General features: G+C 45.2%; 1 protein-coding gene across 4 annotated transcripts in view; it reads right to left on the reverse strand.

The window, feature by feature from the left end:
• Positions 1-16,967, reverse strand: part of LOC137431271 (lipase member H-like) — a 133,655-nt gene that overhangs the window by 85,260 nt on the left and 31,428 nt on the right. For all 4 annotated transcript variants that reach the window (XM_068122424.2, XM_068122404.2, XM_068122431.2 and 1 more), the window contains exons 2-5: positions 6,621-6,706; positions 3,820-4,005; positions 1,732-1,860; positions 1,523-1,631 (exon numbers count right to left, since the gene is read on the reverse strand). In XM_068122424.2, coding sequence (XP_067978525.2) covers positions 1,523-1,631; positions 1,732-1,860; positions 3,820-4,005; positions 6,621-6,706 — 510 coding nt within the window. The remainder of the gene's footprint in view (positions 1-1,522; positions 1,632-1,731; positions 1,861-3,819; positions 4,006-6,620; positions 6,707-16,967) is intronic.

Here is a 16,967-nt window from a genome sequence, read left to right on the forward strand (position 1 = left end):
TCGTTCTATAAACGAAAACTTTCATTGGATTTTACTCCCGCTTTTTTCAACCGAGTCTAAAACCATGTTATCGAATGTGCAAAATGAAATGAGATATCGAATTGTAGTTGAAATAAAACTGTGAGAGAGAGCAAGACACCACAGGCCTAAGAAAACAGGCCTCAAGGCTATGCGAGGAAAGAAAATGGTGGATATGTTTTTGTAGCCCCTCCCAGACCGGGTGTAGCCACACCCTCGCATAGACGGATCACCTACAGCTAATATATATACTGTATATATATATATATATATATATATATATATATATATATATATATATATACCAACGAGCACCAACGAAGGCTGTGACCTAATATTGGGCCATCTCAGATTCAGAGATTTGATTTTTGCAAGATTTCGATTCGATTGGGATCGAAGAGAACACCTTCTTCGTCTTCTGTACAGTGAAGTTGCCAGCCCTGAATTCTCTGGCTACATCTGGGTGCTTCATTGGGAGTGCAACCATGTCCCTCAGGTGAACAGGGACGCACCTGGCATAGTGTGTGTGGTCTAAGGCATGGAACCATGGGACCAGTTCCGTCAGGGCATCAAGGTACATCGTGAATGAAGCCTGCCGCAGAGAACGCACGTAGACCAGTACCAACATCTCTAGTTCCAGCACAGTTGCCCAGTACTGAAAGTTGGGAATGTCTTCTCCTCTCTGGTGACACCAGTCTTCGAACTCAGGCAGGTCTTCTGCATCATCAGCATATGTCATACAGTGGCGTTCGTACGCACGGTGTTGCAGGATGTGCAGTGCCGCTGCAGTGATTTGATGAGCTCTTCTTGTGCGGGTGATGTGGGCAGCTCGCAGGAAGGAGTCGGCCGTTCCTGGCGTTGCAATCTCAGCTTGCAAATCTGCAAAATCTGCAAATCTTGCAAAAATCAAATCTCTGAATCTGAGATGGCCCAATATCCAGATCTTTTCGTAATATGATAGTCTACTAGTGTGCCAAATTTGGTGCTTTCCTCACAAAATGCACAATTGTTATGCTATATTTAGCTTAGCTGCCGGACTATATGGCTGTCTCCATGCCATGGGCTTGCCATTGGATATGGTCCGAAACAGGGGCTTATGGATTGGGTCTCGTCCGTCTGTCCATGCGTCCACAACCATATCCCGGAGAGGAGATGTATGGACCAATTTTGTTTATATTTGGCACAAAGACAACACATGATGGTGTACATATGCACATCATTTTGTTTCGCAATGCGATCAAAGATGGCCGACTCTCGGCCATTTTAGTTGTAAAAAAAACCCTGATATTGAACACCTCCTCAACCATTTATTGTACATGCCTTTACTGATCTTGTTCAAACTTTCCATACAGATAATGAACGATGGCTTACATATGCACGACATTTCTTTTCGAGGACAGATCCAAGATGGCCGATTGGCAGCCTGTAACTCCGTACAACAAAATTACTAAAACCATGGGGGTTATGACATTTTATGTCTTTTTCCTCTTGTTTAACTACGTACCGGATATACGACCCAGCGTGCCATTGAGAGACCTTCCAGCCATGCCAGCAACGTGTGCCCCCAGACTGGCACCAATAACGTGCATGTTTTTAGGGAGCACACCAAAATCCTGCACACATATTGCATGTTAGAACCGTCATGACAAAACAATGTCAGGGTAATGCTTCTCCACAAGTATGACAATCAAATTCACGACTTAGCAGACATACCCGAAGTTGAAGCATTAACTTCGCAAGTATTTCAGCAGTTTCCTTTGTATTAGAAGCAGCTGTGTAATAGTTTAAAGTTGCTGCTCCTCGATTCCAGTCAACCACGACTACTTTTGCCTCTGGTTCCACCTGTTTCATACAGACATCATCCTCAGTCTCTTTTTCACTCTTATAACACATCGGTTAAACCAGTAAAGGATTACACAATGGTGGTATTGTGGCGGACACAAAAGCCCACTGGCGTGGTGACATCATTCCACGCACCAAGTGGGCGGTGGCCACGCCCGAGGGGTAGGCGTGGCCTCATGATATACACCGGGCGACCAGCCCGGAGCAGTTCAGTGTTACAGTGTGCTCTTACAATAAAGACGTTTATATGTTACCGCTTGTCCGCTTCCTCCTTGCTCACAAGCAGCGCGCGTAACGCCGCGCTTCACTGGTGACCCCGACGTGATCTCATCCGACCGCGGCCCCCAGTTCACCTCGGAGCTCTGGGGGGCGGTTGCGCAGGGGCTCGGGGTCCGGCTGCACCGAACCACGGCCTACCACCCCCAGGCTAACGGCCTGTGTGAGCGATTTCACCGCTCATTGAAGGCCGCGCTCCGGGCCACCCTCCGCGACGGCGGCTGGGTCGACAGGCTCCCCTGGGTCCTGCTGGGCCTCCGGACGGCGCCCAAGGAGGACCTGCGCGCATCCGCGGCGGAGTTGGTCTTCGGGCAACCGCTGCGGGTGCCGGGCGAGTTCCTCCCCGACTCCACGGCACCATGGTCGCACAGCGCACGCACAGCACACACAGCAGCGCTCCGCTCTGCAAGAGACCGCCCAGAGGTTCGCCCCGGTGCCAACGGCATGCCACGGGCACCCACCGACGCACGTCGCCCCGGAGCTTCGCACGGTGGAGTACGTCTTCGTCCGCCACGATGCCCATCGGACACCACTGCGGCCCCCGTACGACGGGCCTTTCCGCGTGCTGGAGACCGGGGCGAAGCACTTCACCCTGGACATCGGCGGTACTCCTGACCGCGTTTCGGTAGACCGCCTCAAGCCGGCCCACCTCGATGTGGACCATCCACCGCCAGTGGCCCGACCCCCACGTCGGGGCCGCCCTCCTGCGGGCGGACCCCCGGCACCGCCCAGCCCCGCCGCCACGCCGCCCCCCGGTCCTGCACCCATCCCAGGGGCAGCCAGGGGCATCCCACCTGGCATCCCTGCACCCCGGACGCCGCCGATCGCCAGGGGGCGCTTCGGCCGGGTCATTCGTCTGCCCCGCAAACTGGCCCTCCAGGTGCGCGCGAATTCTGGGGGGGCGCGTGTGGCGGACACAAAAGCCCACTGGCGTGGTGACATCATTCCACGCACCAAGTGGGCGGTGGCCACGCCCGAGGGGTAGGCGTGGCCTCATGATATACACCGGGCGACCAGCCCGGAGCAGTTCAGTGTTACAGTGTGCTCTTACAATAAAGACGTTTATATGTTTCCGCTTGTCCGCTTCCTCCTTGCTCACAAGCAGCGCGCGTAACGCCGCGCTTCAGTATCCTAAGGTGAAAGTGCAAGTGAAACTCCATTCCTACCAATACATCTAGAAACTGGAACAGCACTCGGTGGAGTGCAAACCTCCGCCTGGTGAACAGTTTACGTTTTGTATCCCACTGAAAGGCCGGATCTGGATTCGGACCTGAACCAAAATATAATCAGCTTGTTCTTGTCACCGACCCAACTCATACACCAAGTTTATTCATAACTCGTCCATAACTTTTTTTAAACATCATGTTATATGTCGCTTTTCACCCGATCTCCCAATGGTGAAGAATCACTTAAAAAAATTAAATAACACTCATATCCGAATCCATATTCAGATCTTCACCAAAATCTAATAATTTCGTCCTTGTCACGCATGCTACATCTCTGCCAAATTTGGTCCGAATCTGTCCACAACGTTTTGAGATATCTTGTTCACAAACGGACAAATGGACAGACAGACAGGGGCGAAAAAATAACCTCCATACACCTTTGTTGGCGGAGGTAATGAGAGTGAATGTTTTTAAAAGCACCATGCAATTGTTTTATGTTTCCAGTGCTCTTCCTTACCTTCATTATCTGCTCCACAAGATCATCCAACCACACTGACTTTGATCCGGTGGGCCTGTATCCATGCACAATGAAAGTTACAAGGCTGCTTTTGTTCAGGCCGAATTTGATGAGGTCTTCGGACGAGACATTTAGTGCTAGGAGCTGACCACAAAGGCCAGTCATATTGTAGAGTAAGAATCGAACCTGCAATACCACAGCAGATAATCATTTGCTCAGTTGGGAGAAAATATTTGATTCACTTTCTTACTCATGCAGATGCTACTTTATCCAATGAGACGGTGAGAAAGTCCGCAGATTACTTGTTTAGTTTGTCAAACTCAGATGTTATTGTATTATTAAGCCCCCCCTATAGGATAGACTATAGAGACAGGCTTATTATACCTGTTGTAGGGTTTGTTTCTACAATTATTCCGACAATCATTTGACTTTATGACAATCAATCAATTAGTATGACACCCCAAATCTTTAATGGCACTCCAAGGTTTATTAGTCTCCCTGGAGGCCTAGAACTACTAAACCATCATTAAAGTTTTTTTTCCTGTCAATGTCCGAGCTGTATCTCAGAGCCAGCTGGGAAATAATGAGAATACAAAGTATGTCGGGTGGACTTGATGTTTGACCTTGACCTAATTATTAAGGTCATGACCTAATTATAGACAATTTAACACTTTTCATTATAACTCAACTAAGGCTTGTCCAATCAAAATGAAGATGCCCTCTCTAGTTAGCCTAGACTCTAGAGTAAGGTGCATATATGCTCAATTTACATCATATCCCTCCAAATTAAAGGTCAAGGTTAAAGTTAAAGGTCAAGATCAAATGGCGGTCTGAAAAAAAACACGTATTTGTTATCGCTTAATTCTGTCAATGCAGAATCTCAAAGACCGCTTGACCTTCCAAGATGTTCTTACATCATAATAGTTTACCTGCACTGAAGTTGTGCACCTGATAATAATTGATTTGTGTCCTTGACCTACCTTTTTACCTTTTTGGATTGTGACCTAATTAACAAAAAACACATTTTTGATCATAACTTGAATAATTTTCCTTTGATTTTCATGATGTTGAGTATTATGGATACATTAGAGATAATATATCCATAAAATGGGTAATGTTATGATCGAAGGCTGGAAGGGTGGGGTAATGAACGATATGATCGAACGGTGGGGTAATGAACGTAGAGCACCAACGAAGGCTGGAAAGGGTGGAAATGCGAATGGTTCAGTGGATGTGTGGAGTATCGTTGAGAGAGAGGAAGACAAATGATGAATTGCGAAAGATGATCAGAATACAGTGCATTCAGAAAGTATTCAGACCCCTTCACGTTTTTCACATTTTGTTATGTTGCAGCCTTTTGCTGAAATCGTTTTAAATTCATTTTTTCCTCATAAATCTACACCCAATACCCCATAATGACAAAGAGAAAACAGGATTTTAGAAAGTTTTGCAAATTTTTTAAAAAGAAAAAACTGAAATATCACATTGACATAAGTATTCAGACCCTTTGCTATGACACTTGAAATTTAGCTCAGGTGCCTCCCATTTCTCTTGATCATATTTGAGATGTTTCTACACCTTGATTGGAGTCCACCTGTGGTAAATTCAATTGATTGGACATGATTTGGAAAGGCACACACCTGTCTATATAAGGTATCACAGCTGACAATGCATATCAGAGCAAAAACCAAGCCATGAGGTCGAAGGAACTGCCTGCAGAGCTCAGAGACAGGATTGTGTCGAGGCACAGATCTGGGGAAGCCTACAAAAAAAAAATCTGCTGCATTGAAGGTTCCCAAGAGCACAGTGGTCTCCATAATTCTTACATGGAAGAAGTTTGGAACAACCAGGACTCTTCCTGGAGCTGGCCGCCCGGCCAAACTGAGCAATCAGGGGAGAAGGGACTTGGTAAGAGAGGTGACCAAGAACCCGATGGTCACTCTGGCTGAGCTCCAGAGATCCTGTGTGGAGATGGGAGAAACTTCCAGAAGGACAACCATCACTGCAACACGCCACCGATCTGGGCTTTATGGCAGAGTGGCCAGACGGAAGCCAAACAGTTCAATCTTGGTTTCATCAGACCACAGAATCTTGTTTCTCACAGTCTGAGAGTCCTTTAGGTGCTTTTTTGCAAACTCCAAGCGGGCTTTCATGTGTCTTTCACTGAGGAGAGGTTTCCGTTCCTGCCGTTCAGGTACATCCTGACGATGTACCATCCTGACGAGAGAGTTCCTGACGAACTCTTCCTATATAAACGTGTGGCTCCAAAGTAACATGGCAGCTTGTGCAAAGCGACAGAAAAACAGGTGCAGCGGCCGCTTCCGTGTTACAGATTCGGCGCGCACTCTTCACACATAAACGTGCGACTGAGAAAGACGTGCAGCGGCCGCTTCTGTTTTGCAGAATTCAATCTTTTTTCAAAATGGGCGCCATGTACTGTTTAGATTTTGATGATTTGCATGTGATATGATTCAACGGATGTTTATATGAATCGTTTAAAATAAAAAAGCCTTCAATTTCTGATATTTGGCCTTTTCATTTGGGCCTCCCAATTGAAGCCCCGCCCATAGGGCGGGTACCGTTGCTAGTTTTCTTAATTTATACTTTATCCATAAATTTTGTAGGTCAAAGTCGTATGGATGCCCTGAAAAAATATGGTCATCATTAGATTGCAGGGACCGGGGGAGGCTTACCCTTGGTGATCACTTTGTGATCGTAGATATTTAGTTTTACTTGCTGACCTGTCAATTACCTGCCCAACATTTCAACTGGGCAACCCTAAAATGGATACATAGTCACACCTCCAGATTTGTGCCCCTGATCACATCTGAAGGTCCCAGCTCGCTGAACGATGAACAATGACGTGGAGATGTCTGAGATGCAGAATCTGTAAGATACATTATGGATACAAATAAGTTCTAGTCGGTCAAATGAATTAGCAATACATGTGGTAAATTGGTTAGTCAGTCGCTTACCTTCCAATGGCCTTGGAATGACTGATTGTGTGGATTTAAAAAGTGCAGGTGAAGTTTAGCTGTATAATTGAGCTATAAGCATGATATAGAAAGTTGAAAAATAATTAATTGGCTCATCATTACATCAGTTTACAACATACTCAAAACCCTCCAATCTATTTCTGTGGTCAACCTTTACTCAGGGTGCAATCCTTGACAGTAATTGGTCCATCAATCTGCGGAGGGCTGTCGTAAGGCAACCGCAGGCTTCCGTGGTTGGATGTCACCTTGTTATACTCCATAGAACCAAGTCGTTCAATGAATGTACTCAGCACTTAACCTTGTACAAAGCATTCATTCATGTTGCCATGGAGTTTGTATCTGCTTTATGGGCTGATGCTTTGTCATCTCATATTGCATCTATGAGGGTTGTTGAGCCTAAAGCTCTGAGGAATTTTGTTGTATCTAGGCAAGAGGCTGAGCTGCAAGGTGTGCTTCTCTTCCACTGTGGCAGGTTAGTGGTCTCACAGTACTCCACCATGCTTCATATCTGGTCGCTCCCAACCTTCCTTATTGGTACTTTGTCCCACTCTAGCCACTCTTTGGCACACATGGTTTCAAGTATCCCACGCTTTGTGACCTTTCCCAAAATATAAGCTTATTACTCAGTGCAACTCCTTTGCCTCCCTATTCTCTCACTTTTGCCTCTATTATTTTCTTCTCTCACACCATGCAGCTATGGCACTTCAGCTAAGTAACCTTTCTGTGATTCCATGGGACTGACTCAACCTGTGAACTTTACAACCTGAATTTCTCCCAATGACAAATCCTCCCTTTTGGACTTGGGGGATAACAAACTTCCCCACAAATGTTTACTGTACTTCCTCCAATCATCTGATCATGTGCTGGAGAGAGACGACTTCTCTCTGGCTTTTCTAAGAGAGTCGCCTCAGCACCAGCGAGTCTGGCATTTCACTCAGTAAGACTGACAGGGACTGCAAGCAGCCATCTCACTTTAGGACTGGTCTCCTATATCTAATACCCCTGATGTTAACTTAGCCTGCGAATTCTTCCACAGAAACATGGTCTCTATCTTATGCACAGATTTATCTCATCCCATCTTCACTCTTCAGTTATCCTAACATTCATCCCACCCATGGAACAACTTGCCATCTGTTCTTGCAAGTCAGACCCGAGTGAAGGAAATCTGTTGTGTTCTGTTATTATGGTATATTAATGATATAAATCCTCATGTGATCTTGAACATGAGAGGGCACTGGTGAATGGGGCAGAGAAAGTAACTGAGGGGAGAGAATATGGCGGTGATTGAGTAAAGCCTGTTTATTGTACGCCTGGGGCCCTTACCTGTTCCGTTTCCACCCTGCGTGGAAGAACCTGCTATTCCATTCCTACATGGATGAAAATGTTTGAGAACTACTTATACTTGTTATCGATGCCACTGGTGATCGAGGCCTGGCCAGAAAGACAAAAGCGTGCTGTTCTGTTACAATGTTTTGGGACGGTGGGGCAACGGCTTTTCTATGCTCCATCAGACACGGGCAGTGCTTTTGATTCTGCTCTCGCTGCTTTAGAAAAGCATTTCGTACTGAAAAAAATTTATGTGGTTGCTCAATGTTACAAATTCTGCCAGAGAGTTCACAGGCCTAATGAGACTTTCAATTAATATTGTTACAGTTCTCCTCGCCGGCCTTCTCCCCTTATCAAGGGGGGATTAATCCCCTTGTCTTTACTGGGCCTTGGCGGAACCGAGACTTATACGTCCCCCCCGGACACACGCGGAGTAGGGTTTCGGGACTACTTTCTCGCTTGTATGTAAGTACCCGCACTGCCTTGGGAGCGAGGAAACAAGCCTCGCACTAACCACGTGTGATGTGAGTACGCCGAGCGGATTGCGTACACGTGGTCCGCGCAGTCTTAACTAGTGGAACCCGATTGGAGCGATCTTATTCGTGCCACGCTTAGTCAATGGAGGAACCACAGGAACGATCGAATCAAGAAGAAAGGAAGAACAGAAGGGTTTAATTATTCCCACATGTATATACAGTTCAAGGACGAAGAGACACAGAGTAGCCTTATACAGTCTTAACTTATCCCTGGGACAACGGGCCCGTCTCACTCACACTCACACAGGGGATTGCAGATGGGCAGGTGTTCCCCACGCGTAGATGTCGTCGTCCAGAGACGGCCTCCGTCCGGCTCTCCACGGTCCCCGGCACGTCCTGCGAAGATGGCGGCAGGCGAAGGCAGGGACTCGTAGCGCGTCTCTCGAACAAAGCAGATGTTGGGGCGGAACGGTAGAGGGTGGACTTTAACGCGGCTGGCGGTTACTCAGCCCCGTTCACTCGTGCGGCTGAAATGCGCTATATTCGTTATCAACGCGCCTGGCTGTGCCCGCGTATATGTAGCGACCAACTCCTCTTCTTCAATACACTTGGTGTTGGTTAGCGCGCGCGTTCTCGTGCAATGGTCAAGTTCATCAGGCAGTACAACGCGAGTCCTTTTATCTCTCTCTCTCTCGCAGCAAGTCGTCCTCTTAGCCCTCCGATGCAAGTCCTGTCGAGGGCTTTGCGCAGCGGGTTTTATAGCTACGCCCCCCGAACATTCTGGAACTCACCAGACTCTTCTCACCACGCCCTCTGACGCCACGCTGCCGCCACCACCCTCGAGCTCTGATTGGCGGCTCATGCTTACCGTCATCGCTCCTGCCGCTCTGCCTCGACTCCGCCCCGATCCTCCTCTGCCTCCCTCGTGTTAACTCGCCCAATATGAACCAACGTTAACAAAATGGGTTGAGGCTAGGGACATAGGATGATCGAGGCTAGCTAGGGTGGATGGGAAATCGGTGGCAAGTAGGGCCTATTTCCCTGGCTCCTACTCAACACAAAATTAACAAAGGAGAGGAACTAAGCTCACAAATACTAAGACATAACTATACTATTGCGAGGCTACATGTTGCTTGTGTGACTAACTATGGGGGACAGACTTTAACCTTTATTAAACTCACTTGACAGACTCAAAACCGCAACAATATATTGTGGCCTTGGAAGAGAAATGGAAGAGGAGATGCTACGTGATCAACTGGTGGAATGTGTTTCGAATACCAGAATTCCTGAAAGACTGCTGTTAGAGCCAAACCTTACTTTAACAAAAGTAGTCAACATGGCCTGTCAAACCGAATCAGCATTGCTGAATGCAAACATACTATCTGATTCAGCTTCGGTCCAAGCGATCAACACCAAACATGCAATTACTTCACCTTCAACCCATGTGGTGGGCTTTTCGTCCAATAAAAAACACTGTACCTGCTTCAGATGTAGGTCTGCAAACCACCTTGTCCTGCTTTAAAGGTGAAATGTAATGCATGTGGGAAAATGGGATACTTCTCACAAGTCTTCTGCTCTGCCCAGGAAAAGGTACTTGAGGTAGTAGTCCCTGAACTGACACTGTATTACTGACCAGCAGCCTCTTCCCTCTGCTCAGACGGTGACAAAATCATAAACTGGTCAAACACTCGGAACATGTCTTTCAATCCTGAGAAATCGAAATCTCTCTCTTTCTCTTTCTCTTTCTCTTCTCTTTCTTTCTCTCTCTCTCTCTTTCTATCTCTCTCTCTCTCTCTCTTTCTCTCATGTCTCTCTTTCTCTCTTTCTCTCTTTCTCTCTCTATCTCTCTCTTTCTCTCTCTATTTCTCTCTCTATTTCTCTCTCTCTCTCTCTCTCTTTCTCTCTTTCTCTCTTTCTCTCTCTATCTCTCTCTTTCTCTCTCTATTTCTCTCTCTATTTCTCTCTCTATTTCTCTCTCTATTTCTCTCTCTATTTCTCTCTCTATTTCTCTCTCTCTATTTCTCTCTCTATTTCTCTCTCTATTTCTCTCTCTATTTCTCTCTCTATTTCTCTCTCTTTCTCTCTCTATCTCTCTCTTTCTCTCTCTATTTCTCTCTCTATTTCTCTCTCTCTCTCTCTCTCTCTTTCTCTCTTTCTCTCTTTCTCTCTTTCTCTCTCTATCTCTCTCTTTCTCTCTCTATTTCTCTCTCTATTTCTCTCTCTATTTCTCTCTCTATTTCTCTCTCTATTTCTCTCTCTATTTCTCTCTCTATTTCTCTCTCTCTATTTCTCTCTCTATTTCTCTCTCTATTTCTCTCTCTATTTCTCTCTCTTTCTCTCTCTTTCTCTGCTCTCTCTCTTTCTCGTCTTTCTCTCTCCTCTTTCTCTTCTCTTTCTCTCTTTCTCTCTCTTTCTCTCTCTTTCTCTCTCTTTCTCTCTCTTTCTCTCTCTTTCTCTCTCTTTCTCTCTTTTCTCTTTCTCTCCTCGTCTCTTTCTCTCTCTTTCTCCTCTCTCTCTCTCTCTCTCTCTCTCTCTCTCTCTTCTCTCTCTCTCTCTCTCTCTCTCTCTCTTTCTCTCTCTCTCTCTCTCTTTCTCTCCTCTCTTTCTCTCTCTCTCTCTCTTCTCTCTCTTTCTCTCTTTCTCTCTTTCTCTCTCTTTCTCTCTTCTCTCTCTTCTCTCTCTTTCTCTCTCTTTCTCTCTCTTTCTCTCTCTTTCTCTTTCTCTCTCTTTCTCTCTCTTTCTCTCTCTTTCTCTCTCTTCTCTCTCTTTCTCTTCTCTCTCTTCCTCTCTTTCTCTCTCTTTCTCTCTCTTTCTCTCTCTTTCTCTCTCTTTCTCTCTCTTTCTCTCTTCTTTCAGTTCTCTCTGAAAGACTGATCACCATGCGCAACCCCCCTCCTAATAAAACTGCCTAAATCAGAACCACTGCTCACCTCTACTCATTTATTCCTCTCTTTTCACACCTGTGGATCACCTTCCACACTCTCTTCGATCTAATTCTTCCCTCAAGGTGTTCAAGACAGCTGTTCACCACCATCTCAGGTCATCCCCCAACCAAAGCCATGATCTTTTCGACACCCATTAAACCACCCCCACCTCTCCCAAAATTTGCTTATGTACCCATATAGTCTAGTAGGAAGACTAGGTCCCTCTGCACCCCCCGGAGATATACTTCTAATCAGTGTTTCTAGATTGGAAAAAATGTGTAGAAAATGACTAGCTATGGCCCCAAGCTGAAAAAATGTCCACATACCATTTTTATGCAAATTACTGCTGCCATTATCAAAAAAACGATTTTTGACATATCTCAGCCAATATTGCAGATAATTGAAAAATGAAGGTGTCTAGACCCATGTTTTGAAGGGCATAGATCATGATAGAACTATTCATAACATGATTACATGTGTCTATGGTATACTAGTATGCATATTAATGCTGTAATTACAAATAATCAGTTTTACAAATGATAAGGATGACGTTAATACTGCAGATAACTTAACATGGTACATAAGGGGTCTAAACCCAGGTATTTTCAAGGTTAAATGTCAACAAGATGCTCCTGAGTCTTGCATAGGGGCGGGACATTGGCAGTAACATTGGTACCACTCAACTTTTCTCCCACCATTGACTTTGTATTGCGAGAGATTTTCACTTGCTTATTTAAAGGTTTCTCACCCAGCCCACGTAAAATCTACCAACTCCTGCTGTTAACTCCCAAACATATTTTTTTATGTTATCCAATCACAGTGCAGAAATGACAGACTAGAGATCCAAATTAGTGCTGCTATAGCTGCCATTTTACATTTCCATCCATGTAACATGCGCGCTCGCGCGCTCGTATCAATTGGTAATGTCGCGCGCTCGTATCAATTGGTAACGTTGATGTTATTGAATACCTCAGTTGAAAGTTCAGTCTTCCATTCCATCTGTGTGTTGTTCTTGGTATTCATCCTCCAATCTAGCCAGGTAAGATGCTAACTATAATGTTACTCACACTCTTGACTTCAGTTTCTGCATGAAATCATAAACAGGCAGAATAACAGCTGAGCCAGCTAGCACCATGTTAGCTAACGTTAAAGCTAGCCTCATCTATGTACAGTATGTTCCTAATGTCGGTGTAACTTAAACTTTTGTTAATGCCAAACATGAGACATATCTGTTGACTTCTGTATATGAATTGAACCAGAAAGAGGCACGACAGCTGAGCTAGCTACAGTAACTTAGCACAATGTTTCATTGGCCTAGATAGCTAACGTTAGTGTGGAAGAATTTAGATGTTTTAGCTATTAGCACTTTGATGCCACTAAACATGGTTTAGTCAGCTAAAAAGTACCCTAGTGTAGAACATGACACTAGTACCCTAGTGTAGAACGTGAAGAAACGTTCATGCGCTTTGCTAAATCATCAGGTACATCATTTTCTTTCAGTACATTATACATTTGAAACTGTAGAAACCAGCTTTATATGATGTAAACTGCTCTTACAAAACATTTCCCTTTTAATGATTGGTTATGCAATTAAAATATGTTCACTTTTCAGGTGGCTTTGCTGGCCTGTACAGTCAGTTTGGGGCATACCAGAGATGGTGCCGAACAACCACAGCACGGGCACAGTTCTATGAAAAGACCCTTGAGATGGTGGATCTCATCGATGACCCAGACTGCCCAAGAGCAGGGAGACATCGTGAACTAGAGAAGGCAGAGATCAGAAAAGGCGAGGAGGCCGTTCAGCGAACCCTAACTACTATCAAGAACTTCACCAATCCGTTCACCATCATTGATAAGGACAAACTCTACTGCCTGGCCTCTGGTGCTCCCGTCCCCATGGATGTTGAGATGGATGTGTTACAAGCAGAAGCTGTGGGGAAAGCTGCGAAAGCTGACTTCATCAGGCGCCTGGAAAGCGGAGAACCTGAGAGCTTCTTCAACCCAATCAAGAGAAAGAAACTCAAGACCATGGAGGCTAGTAACAAGAAGATCACACTAACATCCTCACAGGGCAAGGTAAGGATGTAATCCAATACCCAAGTGCTTTTGTATTTTATGTTGTATTTTTAAATGGCGTCCTGTACATGCTATATTGAGATACAAGATTGAACTCCAAATTTGTTTATTAAAGACAGTGCACATCAATGAACAATGTAAGATTGTAAATATGCCAATTTATAGCACATGAATAATTTTCACCTGTAGTCCTTCCTGTAGTACATATCAACCAATCACCATTTATCATTCCAGGTCATCCAGTATCAGGAGCAAAGCACCTTGCATTCCTGCTCCTTGTCAAGTCTCAGAGTCAAGATGAGCATTAGACCTGGGAGAACTCATGAAGTACTGCCTGATGCCAGTGCCTCCTAGCCTTGGGACACCAGATGGGTTCTTCTGCAAAACCAACAAAGCCTCCATTCTGCACTACCTTTTAGAGGACACCACACCACAAGATCTGCAATACCCCAAGGATGCCCTGTTCATCCAGGATGAATGGCGCTGCTGCATACCCTTGCCAACCTTCCCCCACATGTGGTGAGATATGCTTGCAGGTGCTTGATCAGATGGTGGCCAAGCAGCACTTTCTGTTCTCCACTGACAGTTACCATCCTGAGTCAATCAAAGGCGCAGGAAAGGGCTGAGGCGGGGCAGCTCAGAGAAGATCATTCTGGCTGGACCAGCAACCAGGAAGCCATATGACTTCAAATGTTCCTTGCAAATGACGACAACAAAAAGCAGATGTGCCAGCTTCTTCTGAAAGTGTGGAGTGGACAAGAGGCAGCTACCAGGCTGGAGAGAACAGAGATGGCTGTGCTGATCGTGGAGGGGAAGGCCCACCAACTTGCCTCAACGAATGGCAAGGTAAAATTGAAAGCCCTTCGTGAATGGCGATTCAATTTGTAATTTTTCCTGAAAAAAAGGTGATTACCTGTGATGTTTGTCTAGATCTGAAACTGGCAGTGACTGGTGATTGAAATGCGGTGCCTTTTTGTGTTTCAGGTCGAGGTACGTGAACTCCCCACGATCTACAGCAACCAGAAGAGACTGATACCAGGGTGGTTCTGTACCTCCATCATGCTGCTACCATCGGATACAAGAACGCTGTAGTCAGAACACCGGACACAGACATCCTCCTGATCCTGCTCCACCATGCCCACAGACATCAAGCTGACGGTGTACCTGGATACAGGGTCAGGGAAGCATCGCCAACTTGTCAACGTCTCTGAGCTGGCAGAATCCCTGGGAGAGGACTACTGTGCCACTCTCCTGGGGTACTATGTGTTCAGCGGAGAAGACTGCACCAGTGCCTTCAAAGGAAGGGAAAAGTCGGGCCCTTGAAAAAGCTGGAGAAGAATCCCAGGTTTCACAGGGCATTCGGTGAACTGGGTGACAACTGGATGCCAACCCTGAGGTGGAGAGGCAGTTAGAAAAATTCACCTGTGTGATGTACGGCCAGAGTCGCGAGTCATCAGTGGACATTGTCCGTGCCAAGCTGCTACGAAAATGGTGGGAGAGGACAAGACCCTCACATCCAAGTCCAAGGTTGATCTGGCTCGCCTTCCTCCATGCCAGTCTGCCCTGAAGCCGCACATCCAGCGTGTGAACCACCGCGTAGCATTGTACAAAAGAGCCGATCAACCTATCATCGAAAAGCCAAACCTTATGAGGAGCAAGGATGGATAAGGACTGATGAAGGACTGTTGAAACCAATGTGGTCCAGTGGTCCCATCCTACCAACCTCACTGGTGGATCTTCTGAACACAGGAGAGCACGAAGAGGAGGAGGAAGAGGAAGGAGAAGAAGAGTTTGACTCTGACGATTTCGATGAAAATGATGATGACTGACTCAGTGTAGAATCACTAATGCTAATGATGTTATCTAAAACAAGCAAGAGAAGAGTGGTCACATTGAGTGCTAGGACTATTTTGACAGTTGTAATATTTAGAAAAATAAAACTTTGTGTTAACGTCTGTGTAGACGGACCTTAATATGAGTCTATTATTTCGTAAAACTGTGATTATTTGTTAAATAAAGCACTAATTAGCATACTAGTATACCATAGACACATGTAATCATGTTATGAATAGTTCTATCATGATCTATGCCCTTCAAAACATGGTCTAGACACCTTCATTTTCAATTATCTGCAATATTGGCTGAGATATGTCAAAAATCGTTTTTTTGATAATGGCAGCAGTAATTTGCATAAAAATGGTATGTGGGACATTTTTTCAGCTTGGGGCCATAGCTAGTCATTTTCTACACATTTCTTCCAATCTAGAAACACTGATTAGAAGTATATCTCCGGGGGGTGCAGGGGGACCTAGTCTTCCTACTAGACTAATATTGTCCACCCATTGCGTTCACCCATAACCTCATCGGTACCTGCATCCCATGATTGTCTTTCTCCGTCTCTTTATGCATTGACCAGTTTCTTTATGCATCAGAATAGAAAAATGCGACATTAGACCATGGCCCATACCCAATTTTTCTTCTTAGTTTTTGAGTTCCGTAGTCTCCACATGGGGACTACATTAAACCTTCCTTAATATGTTCAAAGATGTACCTGAACACAAAATCAATTGTTCCCAAGTCTGAAAATTGATCAAATTGAGAAATTCATACAAACTCAAAGAAATACATATAATTGGTTGCTAAGGCCATTCTACCCTAGCAACCATGGCATGTAAGCAAGATTAACAGGTTTTGGGGCACTGGAATGTCAAAACTAGGCTGGAGAGAGATTTACTTATACTCCCAACATCTCAAAGCAGAAATCTAGTGACAATGTCATAGAAAAACAAAGAAACTACAAAGAAATGGTTGCTAAGGCCATTTACCCCTAGGAATCATTACATGTACCGTAAGCAATATAAACATGCTTTGGGGCACTGGAATGTCAAAACCAGGCCAGAGAGAGATTTTTATATACTCCTAATGTCTGAACCACCTTCAGAGGCCATTTTTCCCCACAGAGCAGGAGTTGGCCTTTTTCGGGCACCTTGGTCCCCTTTTTGAAGAAATGTTTTATGACCGGATGCCCTTCCTGCCACCAACCATGTTAGTCGCCTCTTGCGACACACAGGGAATTACCAGTGAACTGGTACTCAATTTGCCGACCTCGGAAGGATGACAGGCTGAGTCAACCTCCTGGTGTTAATTCAGCGATCGACCGGGATTCAAACCCAGGATCCTCGGATCCAAGCCGGCACCCTAACCGCTAAGCAACACCAGGCTATACTCCTAATGTCTCAAAGCATTAATTATATATATATATACATTATATATATATATATATATTATATATATATATATATATATATAATTTATATATATATATAATTTATATATAATTATATTAATAT

The sequence above is a fragment of the Myxine glutinosa genome, chromosome 1 (assembly GCF_964187855.1).
Source record: "Myxine glutinosa chromosome 1, kmMyxGlut1.1, whole genome shotgun sequence".
NCBI classification, from domain to species: domain Eukaryota; kingdom Metazoa; phylum Chordata; class Myxini; order Myxiniformes; family Myxinidae; genus Myxine; species Myxine glutinosa.